At 39.7% G+C, this 22,973-nt stretch overlaps 1 protein-coding gene across 3 annotated transcripts in view; it reads left to right on the forward strand.

Moving 5' to 3' along the window:
- The window catches only part of vps13a (vacuolar protein sorting 13 homolog A), a 410,927-nt gene that overhangs the window by 336,513 nt on the left and 51,441 nt on the right, over positions 1-22,973 (forward strand). For all 3 annotated transcript variants that reach the window (XM_060837965.1, XM_060837981.1, XM_060837974.1), the window contains exons 64-67: positions 11,526-11,601; positions 16,308-16,471; positions 20,931-20,976; positions 21,054-21,177. In XM_060837965.1, the coding sequence (XP_060693948.1) occupies positions 11,526-11,601; positions 16,308-16,471; positions 20,931-20,976; positions 21,054-21,177 (410 nt within the window). The remainder of the gene's footprint in view (positions 1-11,525; positions 11,602-16,307; positions 16,472-20,930; positions 20,977-21,053; positions 21,178-22,973) is intronic.

Raw genomic sequence — 22,973 nt, forward strand, 5'->3', positions numbered from 1 at the left:
ACCCTTCCTATTCATATACCCATCCAAATGCCTCTTAAATGTTGCAATTATACCAGCCTCCACCACTTCCTCTGTCAGCTCATTCCATACACGTACCACCCTCTGCGTGAAAAAGTTGCCCCTTAGGCCTCTTTTATATCTTTCCCCTCTCACCCTAAACCTATGCCCTCTAGTTCTGGACTCCCCCACCCCAGGGAAAAGACTTTGTCTATTTATCCTATCCATGCCCCTCATAATTTTGCAAACCTTAATAAGGTCACCCCTCAGCCTTCGAAGCTCCAGGGAAAACATCCCCTGCCTGTTCAGCCTCTCCCTGTAGCTCAGATCCTCCAACCCTGGCAACATCCTTGTAAGTCTTTTCTGAACCCTTTCCAGTTTCACAACATCTTTCCGATAGGAAGGAGACCAGAATTGCACGCAATATTCCAATGGTGGTCTAACCAATGTCCTGTACAGCCGCAACATGACCTCCCAACTCCTGGACTCAATACTCTGACCAATAAAGGAAAGCATGCCAAACGCCTTCTTCACTATCCTATCTACCTGCGACTCCACTTTCAAGGAGCTATGAACCTGCACTCCAAGGTCTCTTTGTTAAGCAATATTCCCCTTGGACCTTATCATTAAGTGTATAAGTCCTGCTAAGATTTGCTTTCCCAAAATGTTTATCTGAATTAAACTCCATCTGCCACTTCTCAGACCATTGGCCCATCTGGTCCAGATCCTGTTGTAATCTGAGGTAACACTCTTAGCTGACCACTACACCTCCAATTTTGGTGTCATCTGCAAATTTACTAACTGTACCTCTTATGCTCCCATCCAAATCATTTAAGTAAATGACAAAAAGTAGAGGGCCCAGCACCATTCCTTGTGGCACTCCACTGGTCACAGGCCTCCAGTCTGAAAAACAACCCTCCACCACAACCCTCTGTCTTCTACCTTTGAGCCAGTTCTATATCCAAATGGCTAGTTCTCCCTGTATTCCGTGAAATCTAACCTTGCTAATCAGTCTCCCATGGGGAAACTTATCGAATGCCTTACTCATAAAGGTCACATCTACTGCTCTGCCCTCATCGAATGCCATATAGGTCACATCTACTGCTCTGCTCTCATCAATCTTCTTTGATACTTCTTCAAAAAACTCAATCAAGTTTGTGAAACATGATTTCCCACGCACAAAGCCATGTTGACTATCCCTAATCAGTCCTTACCTTTCCAAATACATGTACATCCTGTCCCTCAGGATTCCCTCCAAAACTTGCCCACCACCGAGGTCAGGCTGTAGTTCCCTGGCTTGTCTTTACCGCCCTTCTTAAACAGTGGCACCACATTTGTCAACCTCCAGTCTTCTGGTACCTCACCTGTGACTATCCTTGTGTTTCTTTCCATAATTTTGTGAATACATTTTTGTCTGTTTTAAAACCTGGTCGTTAACCTAGCTGACTTACTCCAGGTAATTTTGACAGTACACTTATCGAAACAAATAGCAAAGTTATGGTCTGGGCTGCCTGCTTAAGAATGTTTTGCGTGGTCTGGCCTAGTCCATAACAGATCGGGGACTCTTTTTTGGGATTTAAACAGCGAGAGGTAGGTGCTATTGGCTTTATTTCAGTACAGTAGTGCCTCGACATATGAACGACCCCGTTCACGTACAAATCGGTTTACGAACAGGATTGTACGTAAAATTTTGCTTCAATGTACATACGAAATTCAAGCTATGAACGCAAAAAGCCTGTGTGCAACCACGTGGTTTCATTGTTCTGCTTTGCTACGCACCTTTTGAACGCAAAAGCTCTCGGGCCCCACATGATCCCGTTCAGTTCGTCTTTGGCGTGTGCTGTGAACAGCTGTCCAAGGATTCTTACGCTATCCAAACAATGGCAAAAGTTGATTCAGTTCAGGAACTTTATGGTTCGCGAACCGGGTCCTGGAACAGATTAACTTCGTAAGTCAAGGCGCGACTATATTTGTTTTGGTTGGGTAGACAAAACTTGGGATAGCAATGGATCATTCAGTCACCAAGGTGAATAAGACCAGGCTGCAAGAATTAGCAGACAACCTGGGGTTGGAGCTGTCTCCTCCTGTGAAGAAAGGAGAGATAATTACAGCAGTAGCTCAGCATTTAAACTTGCTGGGAACACCATCAGAATCTATAGAGAGCACAAGGATTCAGTTGCGAATGAAGCAGCTTGTGTTCGAGGCAACAGATAAGGAAAGGGCAGCAGAAATGAAACAGTTATAATGAGTAGAGAAAGAAAAAGAACGAATGGCTTTAGCAGAAGAGAAAGAAAAGAGAGAGTTTGAACTTCAAGTGCTGATACTTAGACAGGAAAGTCAGCATAAAAGAATGAAGATGAAGGCTGAAGGCAAGTCTAGTGAGGAAGAGAGTGTGGATGAGCAAACCTATGGTGGGCGAAAGCCTGATGAGAAACTGTTTAAGTACGTTCAAGCATTTCCATATCCTTCTCATCAAATATAGGTAGTCTTTTTCATCTCATTTGAAAAAGTGGCTAAACAAATGCAGTGGCCTGTGACCATGTGGGTTTTGTTGATCCAAACAAAACTTGTAGGTGGTGGTAGTGAGGTCTTCACATCACTATCAGAGGAGTATGAGGATGTGAAAAAAGTCATCTTTAGTGCATTCGAGCTTGTACCAGAAGCCTGTAACAACATTTTAGGTATCGAAGAAAGAACCCTGGTCAAACCTATACTGACTTTGAAAAGATCGAACAAAGTAACTTTGATAGGTGCATAAGAGCTTTAAAAATAGAGCAAACCCATATTCCCGAACAGAGGTAATTATTTTGAAGGAATTCAAAACTTAACTGCCTGAAGCAGTGTGAACTTATGTAGAGGAGCAGAGTTAAAATGGCAGGGTTAGCAGCTGAAGTGGCTGGTGATTATGAGCTGGTCCATAAAACACCAGTTTGGCTTTCAGAATCAATTTCAGTCCATGAAGGATCAAAACTGGGGCAAAGAGAAATCCTCACGTGTAAAGGGAAAGGTAGATCTCAGTGAAGATCATAAGGATACCTTACCACAGGGTAAAAAGGAAACCCTTGAAGGAGACAAGGAAAGGAAAAAGCTCCGGTGTTTTCATTGTAATAAAATGGGCCACATGAAGACACAGTGTTGGTGGGTGAGGAGAAAGCCAGATGTAAGAACACAGGACAAGCTGGAAAGTTTTGTTGGCATAGTAACAGAAAGCACAGTGAAGCTATAATGTTGCACCAGAGTGCACAAGCTGATCAGAGGCTAATTCAGGAGGAAGTGCCAGATCTGCTTAAAAAAATACATGGAAGGGTAAAGTTTATTCACATAGGCTAGGAGTAGCAAGTAAAGAGCTTACAATGTTAAGGAACACAGGATCCTCTCAGTCTATGTGGTGGAAGGATGAAGAGATGTACTCCTGAGGGACTATTGTCAGAAAAGGTACTGGTAACAGGAATTCATGGTGGGACAAAATGTGCTCAATTATGTAAAGTGAGGCTAGAGTGACCAGAATAGAGTGGAGAATTTGTGGTGGGAGTACTGGACAAACTCTCCACTCCAGGAATACAAATTTTCCTTGCAAATGATGTAGCTGACTCACCGGTAGGCTTGCTGCCTACTTTGATCGAAAAGCCAGCGGAGATGCAGGCAACTGAAGCAATGCAAGATATTTATCCAGGAATCTTTCCAGATTGTGTCTTAACAAGATCGCAGTCACAAGCTGAAGCAGGAGAGATCAAAAGGCACAGATAAGGAAGCTGAAATAGCAATATCAGAGACTGTTTTTGATCAGATAAGTGGGACAGAACAGGAGCAAATAGGTAAACATGCAAGTATCTTTAGCTCTGCTAAACTTATTGAGTTACAGCAGAAAGATGAGAATTTAAAGCAGTTGTATCAAAAGGCGCACAGAGAGAGAGAGTGATTGCATTCCTGTGTGTTATTACTTCACAAAATGGTGTCTTAATGAGGAAATGGAGACCATCACACATTTAAGCAGGTGAGAAATGGGCAGAAGTTCATCAGATTGTTTTGCCAGTAGAGTATAGAAAGGAGGTGCTGCGAGTGGCGCATGAGCTACCACTTGGAGATTATTTCGGAATACAGGTTAAAATACAAAGACATTTTTTACTGGCCTGGACTACCCAGGGATGTAGTTGAATTTTGCCAGCTGTATCATATATGTCTACTAATTGGAAAACCACAGGCAGTAATAAAACCTGCACTTTTACTATCTATTCCAACATTTGAAGAACCTTTCACGAGAATCATGATTGATTGTGTAGGTCCCCTACTTCAAACAAAAAGTAGGAATAATGGATGTATTAACTAGATTTCTTGAGGGAGTCCCATTATGCAATATCACAGCTAAAAGGGCTATAGAAAAATTACTTGAATTTTTTTATTAGATACAGACTACCCATAGAGATACAGTCACATCCAAGGGTCAGATTTCACATCCAAACTATTCAAGGAGGTTTGGATAGCTTGGGAATAAAACAATTCAAGTCTATTGTGGACCATCCAGAATTGCAGGGAGCGCAAGAAAGGTGGCATTAAACATTAAAGACCATGTTGAGGGCTTATAGTTGGGACTATCCAGATGATTGGGATAAGGGAGTTCTGTTTGTGCTTCTTGCGATCAGCGATGCACCAAGTAAATTGACTATATTCTGTCCATTTGAATTAATGTTTGATGATGATGTAAGAGGACCATTAAAATTAATTAAGGAGAAATTAATAAGTCAGAATTCAGAGACCCTCTCCCTATTTGGACTATGTGTCAAATTTAGCGAATGACTAAATAGAGCTGGGGAGTTGGCTAGATGGCATTTAAAAGTAACACAGCATACAATGAAACAAAAAACAGATAAGAAATCAAAAGTTCGCAATTTTGCCATTGAGGATGAGGTATAGGCGTTACTTCCCTAGCAAGGTTTTGTGGCCCTTATCAAATCAAGAGGAAGTTGAGTGAGGTGAACTACTTGATAAGGACTCCAGACAGGAAGAAATCTCAGAGTGTGTCATGTGAATGTGCTCAACGTGTATTTTGACAGGGAAGGACAGCAAGAGGAGAAGGTGTTAATGATTACACACAGAGGGAAAAACCAAGATCAGAGGATTCTGAATTGGACATTCCTCAAGTCAAATTGGACCGTGAGCAAGTTGTAAAAACTTGGGATAAATTATTGAGTTATCTTCCACAAGAAAATCGAAATGACCTGAAAGGGTTGTTACTATCACATGGGAAGCTACGTGGAAATAAACTGGAAAGTACTGACCTACTTGTGCATGATGTAGACATAGGAGCTGCTGTTCCGATTAAGCAACATCCTTATAAGCATAACCCTCCAAAGTTGGCACAGGTTCAGAAGGAGACAGAACATGTGCTCCAAGATGGCATAATCGTGAGTTACAGTGACTGGAGCTCACCCATTGTCATGGTACCAAAGCCAGATGGTACCCAGCAGTTATATGTGTGGACTATTGCAAAGTCAATGCCATTACAAACACTGATACATATCCAATTCCGCCATTGGAGGACTATGTTGAAAAGGTGGGACAAACAACTTACATTTCCAGGTTGGACTTGCTCAGAGGCTACTGGCAGGTACCTTTGTCAGAAAGACCAAAGGCAGTTTTGGCTTTCGTAACGCCAAATGAACTATATCATGCCATTTGGTATGAGTAACGCTCAGCCACATTTCAGAGACTGACTAATAACGGTCATTACCGGATTACCCAGCTGTGTGGTGTATATCGATGACTTGGTGATTTTTAGTCACTTGTGGAAGGAACATTCACACAATCTATCAGATTTATTTGATCGACTTCAGAAGGCAAGGTTGGTGGTAAACCTAGCTAAAAGTGAATTTGCCAAAGCCCAAGTCACCTTCCTGGGCCATGTCATTGGACACTGTCAAATGGCCCCATGGGATGCAAAAACAAAAGTAATTGGGGAATTTCCCACACCGTCGATGAAAAGAGCAGTACTACAGTTCCTGGGATTGAGTGGAATTTACTGAAAGTTTGCGCTGAATTTTAGCAGCATGGCAGTGCCGTTCAATGAATTGTTAAAAAAGGGCAAGAGGTTTCAGTGGACAGCAGACTGGCAAAAGGCATTTGACAGCCTAATAACTGTATTAAACACTGCCACAGTATTCACCACACCTGATTACGCGAAGTCTTTCAGGACATCTATCAATGCCAGTGATATGGGTATCAGTGCGGAACTCCTGCAGGAGGATGACAAAGATAGAAAGACCCATCAGATATTTTTCCAGGATGTTCAATATTCGTCAACAGAGATATTCACCGGTTGAGAAATAGACTTTGAGCATGGTGTTGGCAGTACAACATTTCAGTGTCGATATTACCAGCAGTGCATCTGAGACAATTGTACCCATTGACATTTGTGGAGAAATTTAAGGACAAAAATGCCAGACTGTTTAGATGGAGCTTGTTGTTGCAGCCGCTCAATGTGACAATTGTGCGTTGGCAGGTCACGAAAATGTGATTGCCGATGCGTTGTCGAGACTCAAATGAGATACGGAGATGTTCGGTGGTGGGTGTACTACAGCCTGAATATGAATGTGGGTGTGCATGTTTGCGTGTGTACAGTCAGTCTAGTGTATATGTATGTTTTAGAGTACTAACCAATTTTTTTGAAGATTTTAAAAATGAAGCCATCTTTGGATATTGATGATTCATTTTTTTAAGGGGGGGGAGGTATCACAAAGCTAGTATTTTTTTCTAAAAGCTGTTCTTTTCTCAAGGATGCTGTGTCCTTGATTTTTTTTTAGAGGGGTCGTAAAATAGTCCAGGCTCTGAAATGGTTTGTTTGGTACAGAGATGAAAAGGTTTACTGGGAGGCCTTTTGTTTCTATGTAAACAGGTGAAACTTTAGGCCACGGCTTTCATGTTTTGGAAGTAATCTGTATACTGAGAGGGGAGTGGTCAGTCCTGAAAGCTGAAGTTCTGTTTGAGTCAGTTCAGCAGTGGGCTCTGTGGAAACAAGCTGCTTGACTTTCTCTCCTTCTGCCCTTCTAACTTTGACCTGTGGGCCTTTGTTTCATTTTTGCTCTGGGTTTAAGGGGTTTGTTTATTGGGACTGTTGCATATATTTTCAGAACAACATAATTAAGTCTAGTGTGGATAGACTGAGTTCTGTGGGTATTTTATATTCTGTTCTTTGTGTTTCATTCTGTAATTTTGTGAATACATTTTTGTCTGTTTTAAAACCTGGTCGTCAGCCGAGCTAACTTACTCCAGGTAATTTTGACAGTACACTTACTGAAACAAATAGCAAAGTTACAGTCTGGGCTGCCTGCTTAAGAATGTTTTGAATGGTCTGGTCTAGTCCATAACAGTGTTCAAAGTACTGGGTTTGGATGAGTAGCTGGGAAAAATTGCTTCTATTAGTGGAAGGATTAAGAACCAGAGGTTGCAGATTTGAGGTAGTGCAAAAGCAGCAATAAAAACAAAATGGGAAAAGTTTTCATTTTATGAAAGTGATTTGGAACGGTACAGACCAACAGTGTCTTTGACAAGTTCCCACGTGGAAGCCTGGTCCAAACTGTAAAAGCTTTGGGATTCCAAGGCAAATTGACAAACTGGATCCAAATTGACTTGCACATAGTACGTAGGGGTGATTGTGGATTTTGTAATTGGAAGCCTGTGAGTAGCAGTGTACCGCAGGGATTAGTGTTGGGACCCTGGCTATTTGTCGCATTCATCAAGGATTGGATGAGAATGTAGAAAGTAAAATTAGTAAGTTTGTAGATGACACAAAAATTGGGAGTGTTGTTGATAGTAAGGAGGATGGTCTCAAGATACAGTCTGATATTGATCAGCTGGTAAATTAGAGCAATGGTACATGAAATTTAATCCCAGTAAGTGCAAGTTGATGTGGTTTGTGATGTTACAGGAGCAAGTTGAAACTATCTTGTTGAAACTTCTATAAAATATTGGCTAGGTCAGAGGTGGAATACTGTGTGCAGTTCTGGTCACCTTACTATTGGAAGTAAGGGACTGCAAGGAAATGTCATAGAGGAGATTCATGGGAATGTTACCTGCGATGAAACGTCTCAGTAATGAGGAGAGGCTAGATAGGCTGGGTGTGTTTTGCTTGGAGTAGAGGCATCCAAAGGGGGATCTGATTGAGGTATACAAAATTGAGAGGTGCAGACAAAGTAGATCATGAGAATCTTTTTTTTCCCATGGAAGATGTGTCTAAGGCCAAACAACATAAATTTAAGATGAGAATCAAGGAGTTTACAGGAGATCTGAGAGAAAGAAAAATCACCCAGAGAGTGCCAGAAAGGCGGTGGAGGCAGGTACTCCTGCAATATTTAAGAAGCATTCCGATGAATACCTAAAATTGCTGAAGCATAGAAGACTGTAGATCAAATGCCAGTAGAGTCATAGAGATGTATAGCCTGGAGACAGACACTTCGTCTATACCGACCAGATATCCTAAGGTAATCTAGTCCCATTTGCCAGCACTTGGCCCATATCCTTTTAAAGCCTTCTTATTCATATGCCTTTTAAATGTTGTAATTGTACCAGTGTCCACCACTTCCTCTGGCAGCTCATTCCATTCGCTTGCATCCTCTGTGTAAAAAAGTTGCCCCTTGGGTCCCTTTTAAATCTTTCCTCTCTCACCCTAAACCTATGTGCTCTACTTCTGGATTCCCCCACCCTAGCAAAAGACCTTGTATGTCTACCCTATCCATGCCCCTCATGATTTTATAAACCTCTATAAGATCACCTCTCAGCCTCTGACGTTCTAGGGAAAACAGTCTGTTTAGCCTTTCCCTATATCTGAAACCCTCCAACCCTGGCAATATCCTTGTAAATCTTTTCTGAACCCCTTCCAAGTTTCACAACATTCTTATAGGAGTAAATGGGATTAGTTGATATTTGTCGGTTAGCATAGACATGGTTGTCTGAAGGGCCTGTTTCTATGCTGTATGACTCTATTACTACACATTGTAACTATTCTGTGGACACAAAATTGTGAGGAATAGGGCAGATATAATTGGCATCCAGGTCAGGATGAGAGTCCCAATGCATTCACGTGCCCTTGTATGCTAGGGCGTTGAGTGGGGACAGTATTGCGGTCTTGAAAGGAGTTTGAGGAGTGTTATTAAACTGCTGTGTGGGGAGGAAGAAAGAGGGCTGCTATCTTGTCCATTTTTAAAGGGGAGGTCTTTTAAATAAAATGTGCTCCCTCATTCCAGTTGCCCTTGCAAGGCAATGCATCTTCCCATTCGGTATCGACTCAACCAATTCAACTTTCCTTCATATGTTAAACCCTTCTTCCCAGGAATGAGTTTTGAACTTTGCCTATTTGCTTCTAACATATCTTCCTTTTTGAAGATGACCAAACTTATGTGCTGTATTCCAGATACAGTGTTGTTCATAAAATTGGAGTGAAACTTGCCCATGTTTATATTTGTATTCCACTCTCCTTGTAATAAACAGCTTCCCACTTATCTTCCTAATCCCTTGCTGTACCGGCATGCTAACTTTTTGTGATTCACATATTAGGGCACCCAGATCACAGTATATATACCATTAAGACTCCATTTAAATAATCTATTTTCTCTATTCTTCCCGTCAACATGTGTAAGTTCACATTTATCAACATTAAACTCCATCCACCATTTTCTTTTGTCCATCCTCTTAATCCATCTGTATTCCTTTTGAAAATTTTTTACTTCTGCTTGGAAACTGACTTCCCTACTGTTCTGTTCTCATTCTTAATCTCTCCATGGTGAGTAATAGAACAATCACCTATAAATACTTTTAAGAACAGCCAAGCTTGACTTGTCTTTCAAATTTCTTTCCCACTAAGAATCTCTTGGCCTACATCCAGTATGTTTTGCCTTGATTAAAAATTGGAAGTAGTATTTTCCAACAACATGCAATTAATTAAGATTTTATTTCCAATTAAAATTGTGACTTGATTCTAGTAACGTGCAATCATCTGTCAACTGTAATTGCTGACATTCAAGTCAATAACTGAGCAAAATATGTCTTTCGCCTTACTTGCAAATATGATAAAGAATAATACCTAGGTGCCATAGGTTGGAATGACGTTTCCCTGTTGTGAAGAATCCTTACTGAGAAGCTGAAAATCTGAGTTATAATATCTAATTCAACTTAAAAACATGAACTGAAAATAAACAAAGTGAGTGTTAAAAAATGGGCTCTAGAGAAATGAGACTCCTCTCAATACAGCACATTTTCAGTGCCAGGTAGGTTGCTTCATTTCATCATAATTAAGGTTTATCATACAGTTTAAAATTCACCTGAATGCACAAGCAGTGACTTTTTTTTCTGCTTGTTCAGTGGGTATTTGTGGCTAAGTACCATAATATCTTCCTCTTAATTTGTTTTAGTGCGGTGTCTCTTGGCAAGGTTCTGTTATGAAGCTGAGTAGAATGATAGGGAATTAAAAAAACAGAGTATGGCTGTTTGAGAGAATAAGTGCTCTTTAATCTTAGAGTTCAGCTGAGAAGGGAGTCTGAGCAGCTGTGGAAGACAGACTGTTCTAAAATGGAAACATGTAACAGTTGGCTTTGTTAATGGATATCTGAGGTTGCTACTGTTTTGATGACAAGTCAAATTTGACCAATTAATTAAAACCAAACACACAGCCAATCAAAGCCAATTGAACATAAAAACTGATGATGTTAACAGGCTGAAACCAATCATGCTGTAAGAATTTGCGGCATCATCAGGAATATTTCAGATGGGTTTTTGTTTGAAAATCGTGGAGCGAGCCAATTGTCATCTGAAGAGTAAATATCAAACTCTCAAAGAAATCTTTAAGCTTTCTGAAAAGACCCATCAAAGGCACCACAGTACTTCCAGTTCAAAATCCTCACCGAAAAATTTGATAAAGAAAGGTGTTTGTATTGTGAGATCAACAAAAGGAAGATTAGAGATAAAGCAGAGAAAACAGACTGCAATCTTAGAGAGGTTAAGTTTTACTTAATAACTGGGTTTATACAAGTGGGGCTTGTACAGCATTCATTCTGGTAGAATCTGTTCAGTTAGGGAATAATTAGTATTTAGGGGAAAATCGTCAGGTTTGATAGTAATTCTGTTAAGTTGTTTACTGTTAGAGTTGAATAAATACATTGTTATTTGTTAATTATCGAGTGGGTGAAAGGATTTCATTTTATTTAACCACTACTTTATAACAGATTGGAGTTTGAGAGGTAAGTCATAGCCCTTGTCACACTCCTTTATCAAGGCAATCTTCTCTGGGTGTTTCAGTTTTAATTATCAGAAGAGTGCCGACCTCCGCTTTGTAACAGTCCCAACATACCAAAGCTTATTGAAGAGAAAAATAACTTGTACACTAACTACTTGACTTCACGTTTAACTGCCACATGTAGATATTGGAAGTTATTCTCTGATTTATTCCATAACAATAGTTAGTATCAATAACCTCAGATAATTTTAATGAAAACTCGAGCAAACAAAGTTAGATTTTAAGTAATTTTGTTCTTTTTCCTCAGGGAGCAATTCAGGGACCTGAGGAGTTCATGGAAGGAATGGCCTTGGGTGTAAAGGCATTGGTAGGAGGTGCTGTAGGTATGTATTTCCACTTCTTGAAAGAAAATTGATTATATGTAAAAGGTTAATTTTGAAAATGTTAGTTTGCTAGTTATAAGTTTAGGCCAAATTTTTAAATTCTTTATATTATAAGACAATCTTTCAGTTTTACTGCATTTCCTAGTTGTATAGTATTTGAAATTATATAACAATCCTTTAGTCATGATACCACATTGACCTGATACTTTCTTCCATCTGGAACAAAGTTTTCATCCCATTTATCTGGTAGGTCTCAGAACTCTGAATTCTACCTCCATTAAACTCCTTTTGTGGCATTGATGAATTGGAATAAAGATTTTTGAAGAATTACCAAATTATTTTCACTGCAGATAGAAGAGCAGAAATCATTCATGCTTTTACTTTGCAGAAAATTTTAACCTGATTCATATGGAAATTAGTGATTTTTGTTTCAAATTCTAATTTGATTTAAGTGTTTATCCAGTAGAAAACATTGGTAGGCCAAATTTACAATATTGCATCGTCATTGAGAATATTTTAGGAAGCATGTCAACATCATGGAGTGGTTAGGTCTGTTGGAAAGTTCAGAATTGATAAATGCTGATGAAGCAAATCAGTAAAAATTGGTCTATGAGTCAGTAAGGGAGTGCACAAAGATTTTAGTTTTGGTAAACTTTCTACATGAGAGATGCTCTGACAAGGAGAGACTTCCCCAGGACAAGTAGGAAGCAAAATACAAATAGGTTTCAAAAGAGAACGTGTAAAAATTTGAAAAATAAAAACTTAAAGACAATAGGGGTCAAAATGGAAATAAACAGAGAGGTCCTTCGGAACATTGAGTGGCAGCCTCTCGGACTGCACAGTTTTATACGGTTATCTGCAATTTTATGCTAAACATGGAAAAATATCCTGGGTTACTTTTGTGCCAGTGCAGTCAGGTAAAAATTAAAACAGGCTGAGGAAGGAGTTATTAGAAGAGTAACTAAAAGCTTGGACAAGGAGATTTGCTGTAAAGACCATGATAAAGGAGGAGGAGGGGTTTACAGAGGAAATTTCAGAGCTTAAGGCCTAGATAGCTAAAGGTTCCGTAACTAAATGTGGAAAGAAGTGAGGACGGAAAGAGATAATTTTACATTTTGCAATAGGATTGTTGGTTTGAGACAGGGAATGATAACACCAGTAACCAGAACAGTGGCCCCATGACTGGTTCTGTTGTAGAGCAGTGTAGGCAAGCAATGGTAGTCGGGGACTAGATAGAGGCACCGACAGGCATTTCTGTGGCTGCAAATGAGTCTCGAGCGTCTTTCTTTCCTGGTGCCAGCATTAAGGATGTCTCTTAGCATGGTCAGCACATAGTGAAGAGGAGGCTGAATAGCCAGTGATCGTGATAACAATTGATACCAATGACATGGACAGGAAGAGTAGTGAGGTCCTGCAGGGAGAGCGTTTCAAACTTTTGGATCATTGGAATCTCTTCCAAGGCAGGTGGGACCTGTACATAAAGTACAGGTTGCATCTGAACTGGAGGGGCACCAACATCCTGGTGAGGAGGTTTGCTAATGCAACTCAGGTGGATTTATTTAAACTAATAAGGCATGGTATAGGAACCAAAGTAGCAGGTCACAATGTGAACAGGAGGTAGTAGGATAAACAGATAGGGCCAGTCTAACAACCATGCTGAGGGAAGGAATCATAAAAAAATCCAAATGTGAGTCGAATAAATGATAGCAATAAGGCTCAGTGTAATCGGGAATTGATAAGTAAGGATGGAAAGCGTGACGCACAAGAAAATATTCAAAAAGAAAGACAAATCAATAGAACTTATTTAAAAACCTTGTGCACACAGTATTTGGAATAAAGTTGATGAGCTGATGGCGTAGTTAGAGAAAAATGGGTGTGACCTGGTGGAGATTACTGAAACATGGTTACAGGAGGATCACATTTAAGAGTTTAATGACCAAGGGTAATCAGTATTCTGAATGGATAGACAAGGAGCAAGAAGTGGAGTTCATTTCTTGGTTAAAGATGACATCAAGGCTGTATTATGAAATGGTATTGATAGTAGGGACCAAAATATTTAATCAGTCTGGGTGGAAGTAAAAAGCAAGAGAAGAAAGAAACCCCATGGTAGGAGTAAGTTAAAGGCCTCCAAACCGTACTTCCAAAGTAAAGCATAGTATGAACCAAGACATAATGAGGGCTTGTGAGAAGGGCACAACTGTAATTATGGGTGATTTTAACATTGACTGGATTAGTCAACTTGGAAAGGGTAGCCTTGTGGAAAGGCTAATAGAATTTATGAGGGATTGTTTCTTTGAGCAACATGTCTTGGGAGCCAACCAGAGAACTGGCTACTTTTGATTTGGTATTATGTAATGAGGAAGAATTAATAAATGGTCTTTTAGTTCAGGATCCCCTTGGAAGGAATCATTATAAGTTTTAAATTCGGATTGAAAAACTGAAGACAGAGTCGTAGAGATGTACAGCATGGAAACAGACCCTTCGGTCCAATCCATCCATGCCGACCAGATATCCCAACCCAATCTAGTCCCACCTGCCAGCACCCGGCTCATATCCCTCCAAACCCTTCCTATTCATATACCCATCTTAAATGTTGCAATTGTACCAGCCACCATCACTTCCTCTGGCAGTTCACATACAAGAGTTTTAGTATTGGGCATAGGCACTTATACAGGCCTGAGGAAGCAGCTGGCCCTAATGGACTGGGCAAAAATATTAAAGTGCAAGACAGTTGAAGATCAGTGGCAAATGCTTAGGGAGATATTAAATACATATCACACTGCAAACGTTAGCGGCACTCTGGAGGATTGGGCAAATTTTAAATGTCTGCAAAAGTTTCCTAAAAAAAATGAAAATAACTAAGATGAACTACCAAAGGAAACCAGCGGGGAACCTAAGTAATGATACGAAACTGTGAAAGGAATCTAGCAGGGAACATAAGTAATGATACCAAAAGCTTCTATAAGTATATAAAAAGGAAGAGAATAGTGAACGTAAGTGTTGGCCCTTTAGAGGATGAAAATGGTGAGGTAGTAATGAGAAAGTAAAATGGCAGAGGCATCAAAGCAATATTTTGTCTCTTTTTCACAATGGAAGATAATTTCTTCCTAAAATCTGCATTTGCTACAGAGTATCTTGGTGGAATTATTATAACTATGGAGAAGGTATGAAGTTAACTCATGGGATTAAGGGAGATAGATTCCTGGGGCCTGGTGAGCTGCATCCTTGGATATTAAGAGAGGTGGCAATTGAGATAGTGGATGTGTTGGTTATGATATTCCAAAATTCCCGAACAGTCTCGAACAAGAGATCATAGATATAGAGTGAGAGGAGACAGGTTCAGAACTGAGATGAGGAGAAGCTACTTATCTTGGAAAGTTGTAAATCTGTGGAATTCACTGCGCTAGAGTGCAGTCCAGGCAGAATCAATCAACAGTTTCAAGAAAGAAATAGATATGTTTTGTGTGAAAAGCAGAATAAAGGGCTGAGGGGGACAGGCAGAAAAATAGAGTTGAGTCCAGGATAAATCAGCTGTGATCACTTAGGAACAGAACAGGTCTCCAAGGGCTGACTTGCCTTTGCCCATTCCTAGACTGAGGTAGCTAATGGCACTGACCGTTCTGGAGCACAGGATATCATTAACCTTTTTCTTGAAAAGCTGTACATTGATCCAGGTCGCTATCTGAGTTCCAGGCTGGCTGAGACTGGTATGACCTCCTTCATTGGTCAGCTGAAAAAGCACTACTATGGTGACAAGGGATACTTTTTTTATTTTCAGTTTTTCCTTCAATGGTATTATTGCTATGGTTGTGGTTAGTTACAGTTTGTACTTCTCTGTGACTGTAAAAGTCCCTGTGGTAGTAATTTGGTTAACGATAATTTAGAAATAAAATAGTATCCTTTGTGAAAGTTAGCTTTTTTTAAAAAAAGAATAAGAGCAGGACATGCAAGCGAACACCACTGTCTGTTATTTGCTCCCCACAGAGCAGTAGATAAATACTTCTAAAAAAATCTTAATAAAAAACAAATATCTGCATTTGTAATAACATTTGAAATTATTATGCATGCAGTTAGTTCATTACAATCACCATTACCATCTGAAAAGTCTTCCATTGATCTCAAGGTCACAATTTAAAACTGCTGGACTCTGAGTTTTAAACTTAAATTGAAGAGTGATGACTACATAGATTAATGCAAGCCGAGATTAACAGTCTTTATTGGGTGATTTTGCCTGAAGGTTATTGAAATTAAATTTGCAAATAAATTAATATCAATCTACAGAAAAATTTGAATTACTGTGTACAGTGAAAATTCATGTAAGAAAAAACAAATTGGAGAGAATCTATGATTGAATTCACTGAATTAGAGAAAGAAAATACAGTAAAACATGGAAGTGGGGAAAAGAGGGATTTTACTCCTTCTCCTCCTGTTGTAACACAATTTATACAAAACATTATAAAGAATAATTGGTAATTTTTTGCTAATTTAATGACTTTACAAAAAATCTTGAATTCTAAAATTGAGTCTTGTGATTTGATGATATAACAGCCAAATCAATTCCTTAAATTTACATTGTTTATAAATCTTACAGATTAATCATTTGACCTTAAATTTCTTCACATTTGTAACTTGTTATAATGAATACAAATTGAGTAAATTGAAGAAACGTTATACATCATTTTAGTAATTATAAATTATTCTTGCAGGTGGTATTGCAGGTGCTGCTTCTAGAATAACTGGTGCAATGGCAAAAGGTGTAGCTGCTATAACAATGGATGAAGAATACCAGCAAAGGCGTAGGGAGGCCATGAACAGACAGCCAAGTGGAATTAAAGAAGGCATTACACGTGGAGGAAAAGGCTTGGTGTCGGTAGGATTTACTAAAATACTCTAACCTCTTTCCATCCAATCTATTATCTCACTTCTCCCAATACAATGCATGACATAGAAGCCTACTTTCACAGCAAAAGGAGTAGGGCATTTTTAGCACATTGAGCTTGTTCTTCTATTGAATAAAATCATGATTGATCTATAACCTAAATCCATACATCTGACTTTGTCCCTATACCTTTGGATAACAAAATTCCAGCATTCTCGGGCTTAAAGTTAACAATGAAGTTGAAACTAACTTCCATGTGTAGAAGAATATTCTCAGTTCTACCACATTTTATCTGTTGACAGGTTTTCTATCTTTTGGGCTTTGCTTGGCTGTCCAAAGTTGTTAACTCCCATAGCTAAGAGAAAAAGCTTCCCCCCTCCCTTTACATTATCAGTTCACGTTAATATTTTGAAGTCGTGAATCAAATTATTCCTCAACCCTAGATTGCAGGAAATATAAACCTTTATTTAAATCTCTATCCTCCCTTTACCTAAAGGCTAATTTAGGCCTCATAATTGAGATATCGTTCTAGTTGATCTATAAAAACAGAGCAAAGAAATTGCATGCTACTGTGTAACTTTTATTGGTAGAGGCAAAAATGGGTCATTCAGCCTCCCAAATCTGTTATATGATTAGATTACATTCCCAACAGCGTTGAAACAGGCCCTTCGGCCCAACCAGTCCAGACCGACCCTCCGAAGAGTAACCCACACAGACCCACTTCCCCCTGACTAATGCACCTAACACTATAGGCAATTTAGCATGGGCAATTCACCTGACCTGCACATCTTTGGACTGTGGGAGGAAACGGGAGCACCCGGAAGAAACCCATGCAGACACAAGGAGAATATGCAAAATCCATATGGACAGTAGCCCGAGGCTGGAAACGAACCTGGGACCCTGGCGTGGTGAGGCAGCAGTGTTAACCACTGAGCCACCATGCTTCCCCTAATGAATATCATTTATTAGATTATGGCTAATCATAATCTCACATAGCCACAAGGAGTCTTTATGTTGTAATTGTACCTGACGTTAAAATTTAAGAAACAATCCTGTTGCAGGCACCGTCATTTGCTTAGCAACAATAAGCCAGGCCTTACATTTATGCATTGTGGTAACATACAGTTATGCTATTATGGTGTATAATGGTCCACAGAATCTTGTGGGTAGATGGATATATGGATAGATTAGTGAAGCTGGTATGGTAGAAAAGGGAAAATTTGAGAGGATGTCCCATATAGATGCTCAAAATAGTGAGCAGTCAGAACAGAATAGGCGGAGAAATTGGCAGAAGGATCAAAAGCCAAAAGATGTTGATTAAAGGAAATTGGCAAAAAACTGGAGGCAAAAAGAGGAACTTTTCAAGGCAGCAAGTTGTTAGATCCTGGAAGGTACAGACTGAGACTGGTGGAGACAGATTATACTCACAGCTGAAATATTTATATTTACCCTTTATTTCATTCATTTAAGGGAGGTGGTATTTGATGGCTAATATATTATCCATGTATATTTGCCTGCAGGAAACGGTAGTGGAATGCTTTCTTGAACAGTTGTTGTCCATTAGGAATTGATAGGCCCGCTTGTTGTTAGGAAGGGAGTTGAGGATTTAACTCGGCAGAAATGGAGATATTGTTCAAAGTCAGAATGGTGTGTTGTTTGGGGGGAAATTTACATTACATGGCATTCCTATGCATCTGCCATTGTCCTTCCAGATGGTAAAGGTGCTGTCAAAGAACCTAGGTGAATTTCTGCTGTGCATCCTGTAAACAGTATGTACTTCAGCCATTCTATATCAATGGTGGAGGAAATGAATGTTAAAACTGGTGAATTGAGTGCCAGTGAAGCAGGCTGCTTTGTCCTAGATAGTGTTTAGCTGCTTGTGCATTGTTGCAACTGCACTCAACCGAGCAAATAGAGTACTTCTGTTCACAGACTTGTTCCTTTTCAGGACATGAGATACTCTCCACAGAATTCCTAGCTTCTGACCTGCTGTTCTATCTGCACTATTTATATGGCTGACCCAGTTCAATTTCGGGTCTGTGATAACTTCAGCATTTTGATAATGTGGGATTTGGTAGTGATAATGCCTTTGAAGGTCAAGGGAAGGTGGTTTGATTGTCTTGAATCAGTTGATTTGATTATTGTAGATGGCTATTGCCTGCCACTTGTGTGGTGCAAATATTATAATCAGAGCCACTTTCCTTTTTGCAAAGTTTGACTCTAACCAACAAAGAGTTTTCCCCTGATTCCAAGTGCTCCCTAATGTCACAATTGATCAAATGCCGCCTTGCTTCCAGGAGTAGTCCCCATCACTTCAGCTGTAGAGTTTAGCTCTTTTGTCCATATTTAAAGAGTGTAATAAGGATAAGAACTAAGTAATCCTGGTGAAACCTAAATTCAGCATCATTGGGCAGATTATTGATGAGCAGATGCCACTTAGTAGCATTCTCAATGACCCAGTCCATTATTTTCCTAAGAATAGACTAATTAAATGGATGGACATTTTCTTGTTTTATGGCCAGGCATGCTTTGAAAATTTCTCATATTTTATTTGGGTGAATGCAATTCTGGCTGTATGTAATCAGCATGGCTATTCTGCAGCATAAGTATTTGGTACTATTAAACAGCTGTGTCAACAAAACCTACAGAGCTAAAAACATTAACGCCTGTAAAGTCATTGAAGGAATTCGATCATCTGCTTTAGCTTTGAAGCAGAGCAATGGACGTCTGACTTCCATTCCATGGAAAGATTAAAACAACTGATGCAGTCTGATCTAAGCATCAATTTTGTTCAGTACAAAGGAAAACATCATCCGGTGTATAATGCATATAATTAATTTTCTTCTCTAACTAACAATACTAATTAATTTAATTCTCATTTATCTTTTAAGAGCACAGCATCAATCACTACAGTAAAAAACATATATACCTTACATAATTTGTGGGCGGCACGGTGGCACAGTGGTTAGCACTGCTGCCTCACAGCGCCTGAAGACCCGGGTTCAATTCCCGACTCAGGCGACTGACTGTGTGGAGTTTGCACGTTCTCCCCGTGTCTGCGTGGGTTTCCTCCGGGTGCTCCGGTTTCCTCCCACAGTCCAAAGATGTGCGGGTCAGGTGAATTGGCCATGCTAAATTGCCCGTAGTGTTAGGTAAGGGGTAATGTAGGGGTATGGGTGGGTTTCGCTTCGGCGGGTCGGTGTGGACTTGTTGGGCCGAAGGGCCTGTTTCCACACTGTAAGTCTAATCTAATAATATTTCATTACCAATATAAAATTGGTGACACCTTTTGAACTTGTCTGTCAAAGGATTACAAATTCCACATTAAGGCTCCCCTTTGTTCATGACACCTCTCAGCTGTATGATCTCCAGTGGCAATCCCACCTTCATTAAAATTACTGGAGGTCTGGAAGACTGTTTTTGAATGTAGCATACAACGGACAGTTGCAAATGGGCTCACCATCTGTATCCTTAATCTGGACTACTAAAAGTTTGTGATGGTAATTGGGGTGTGAAGCCTGGAATCAGGCAATTCTGCCATGTTTTCAGCCGGCTTGCCTCCATTTGAGTATGGACAGAGGCGTGAAAATCCAGCAGTTGTTCTCCAGATTAACTAACAGTGCAGTGATGATTCCAGCAATGCTGTCATGAGCAAACTTATCTGTGGCAGCTAAATTTGTGAAGATGAGTACACAAGTGATAGTGTTTTCTGTTGATTCACTCCCAACCTACTTCAAACCATTCTTCTTGGGCTTAGAAATTATGTGCACTTGTTACCCTCAGTAATTCCTTCAACTGGGGTGTTCAGCGTGCAGTACTGATTCATTTGCTAACTCTCAGGATTACTTTAATTCCACACCTGTCCGTTGTCTTTATACTGCTGTGCCGCTTCCTCGGATGGAATGCCCTGCTCAGGGAATATTGGCTAAAAAATATAATTCTATATGTGTTACTTTATTATTTGAATATGGTTTGCTTTTCTTCCTCTGACACTCTTTTCCAGATTTTTGTGAATGTAGATTCTACTGGCCTGTGTCTTTGTAATGTCTGAATTTGAATGCCAAGATCGCATGGCACAGCTGAAATTTAATATTGTTATCCTATCTAAAGGTTTTGTATTATGGCGTGTCTTGTTAGGGCAGTTTAGAGCATCGTTAAGAGCCATTCACATTGGTCTGGAATTGCAGTCAGGTTTCGTTTTCATGAACCAGTAAGCTTTTTAGGATAACACACTCCTTCAGCATTCTTTTTATTAATTGATGCCAGGTCTTTGTATGTGGATTTTATTCATCCAAACATTCAGATTGCTAGTTCAAAGTGTAAGCACTATACAACTGCATAGATTGTTGCAGATTCCTCTGGTTGCATGTTGATTCTGTCAAATATGCCATAATGTAGTAATATTTAATAAAGGGAATAAGTTTTGGTAATTTTTTTCTTATCTTTTTAGGGATTTGTGAGTGGAATCACAGGAATAGTGACAAAACCTATTAAAGGTAAAAAGAAAAATATTATGATGATTTACCAGTTTTAAATGTTCTTAGTTATGGAAATTTACCTTTTAATTTTTTAGGTGCACAGAAAGAAGGTGCAGCTGGTTTCTTCAAAGGTATTGGCAAGGGCTTGGTTGGGGCTGTTGCAAGACCCACCGGAGGCATCATAGACCTAGCCAGCAGCACTTTTCAAGGGATTAAAAGGTAAAATATTGAGTGAAATCGTATCTGGACAGAATCATCTTTGCATGTGACAGTTCCTGATAATGGAAATGTAAGTGCATAGCACTTCTGCTTGAAGCAGTTGACCACATTAAATTATTTAGTGCCAAGCAAATTAGATATGTACATACCATATGATTGAAGGTCCTTGCATCATATTTGAACAAGCCTCAGCTAGGTATCCATTCCATTCCAAATCCTCCGAATTTGCGGCAGTTGCACAGCTACATATCAAGATCAGAAACCTAATTCTGGCTGGGATCTGGATGCATTGAACATGACCTGGGTGTGTATGGTACATTGATCCTTCACTCTTGACCTGCCTTTGGTGCCCCTGTTCATTTTCATTCACTAATTTTCATTCACCCTTAGAACATTTCTCCTTCTGCCTATCTCCATCAGTCTATCCTTCTGGCATTGGAACTTTGCCTGCTTCATCCCCTTTCCTGTTTTCCAGCCTCCATTCTTCGTGTACCTGCCATACATATCCCTGCTTCAATAAAGTTCTCTATATAAGAAAAGCAGCTCTTACTCAGTCCAAATCCACCATGAGGTCAATTTCACTGTTGCGTGCCTCCTTTAACCAGTCATGAATCTGAAAGCACATGTTTCTTGTTTGATGCATAATTCCAAAGGTAGAAACACAGTATACCCTCAATCCATCACCAACCTAAAACCCAGCTGTCAACTCAATTAAGTGCAACTGCCCACCTCATTTTCTACTCACAAGAGTTATACTAAATTTCACTCTTTGTTTCAAAAACATTGAATTCTGGACAGGTTTGTAGCAAATGTTCTCATTTTTAAAAAAATTTTAAGTAGTCCAGAAATGAATCATAGAATCCCTACAGTGCAGATAAACATCATTTGGCCCATCTGTACCAACTCTCTGCAGGGCATCCCATCCAGATGCACCTCCTCACCTCTTTTTTTTTAACCCAGCCTCCGCATCCCTGGCCTTTATAGGGCAAATTTAGCATGGCAAATCTAACTAATCTGCACATCTTTGGACTGTGGGGGGAAACCAGAGCATCCAGAGGTAACCCACACAGGCATGGCAAGATCATGTAAACTTCATGCAATCTGATTTCCAGCATCTGCGGTCCTTTTTGAAAATAATGAGTGAGTTGGCTTTAGTGAGCTGCTTGCAGTCTTCATGCCAACTCAGCAATTAGGTGCTGCATGAGAATGCACATGTACGACCTTCTTGACTCACCATTAATTAAGTGGTCAACATTCAGACAATTGAGTGTCTCAAATCACATAATGGGGGTTACCTCCATTTGTCTCAATTTGAAGCAAAGTGGGGCTGAGATGGGAGAATCAGGCTGACTGCTGAAGGCTCTGCTCATGCTTCAAATCTCCATGACCAAAAGCACATTTTAGAAATGTGTATGGAAGCATGTTTAAGTTTAAAGTTCAGTTTAGACCACAGGGTTTTATATTGTTAGCACCATACATGTTTCTAAAATCTTTCAGCTTGAAAACACTTAATGCTGAGATTTAGTATTCAATGCAATAAATAAGGAGGCAGTCATTTTCAGCAAGAAAGCCCAACAGTACCATTGTCCTATAGTTGTGTACTGGCAGAACAAAGAACATGGGTGACACAATTGTGCATACTAATTCAGTACATGTGACAGAGAGGGAGAGAGTTTTCATTGGTAAAAAGGTAGTAGAATTTATATTTTGTTTATCTTCCCAACCCAAACTTAGAAATTGAAGTGTTATGATGTCTAAGACATATCTGCTCAGAGTTGTGGGTTGTTACAAATTTG

The sequence above is a fragment of the Hemiscyllium ocellatum genome, chromosome 2, assembly GCF_020745735.1.
Source record: "Hemiscyllium ocellatum isolate sHemOce1 chromosome 2, sHemOce1.pat.X.cur, whole genome shotgun sequence".
Lineage (NCBI taxonomy): Eukaryota > Metazoa > Chordata > Chondrichthyes > Orectolobiformes > Hemiscylliidae > Hemiscyllium > Hemiscyllium ocellatum.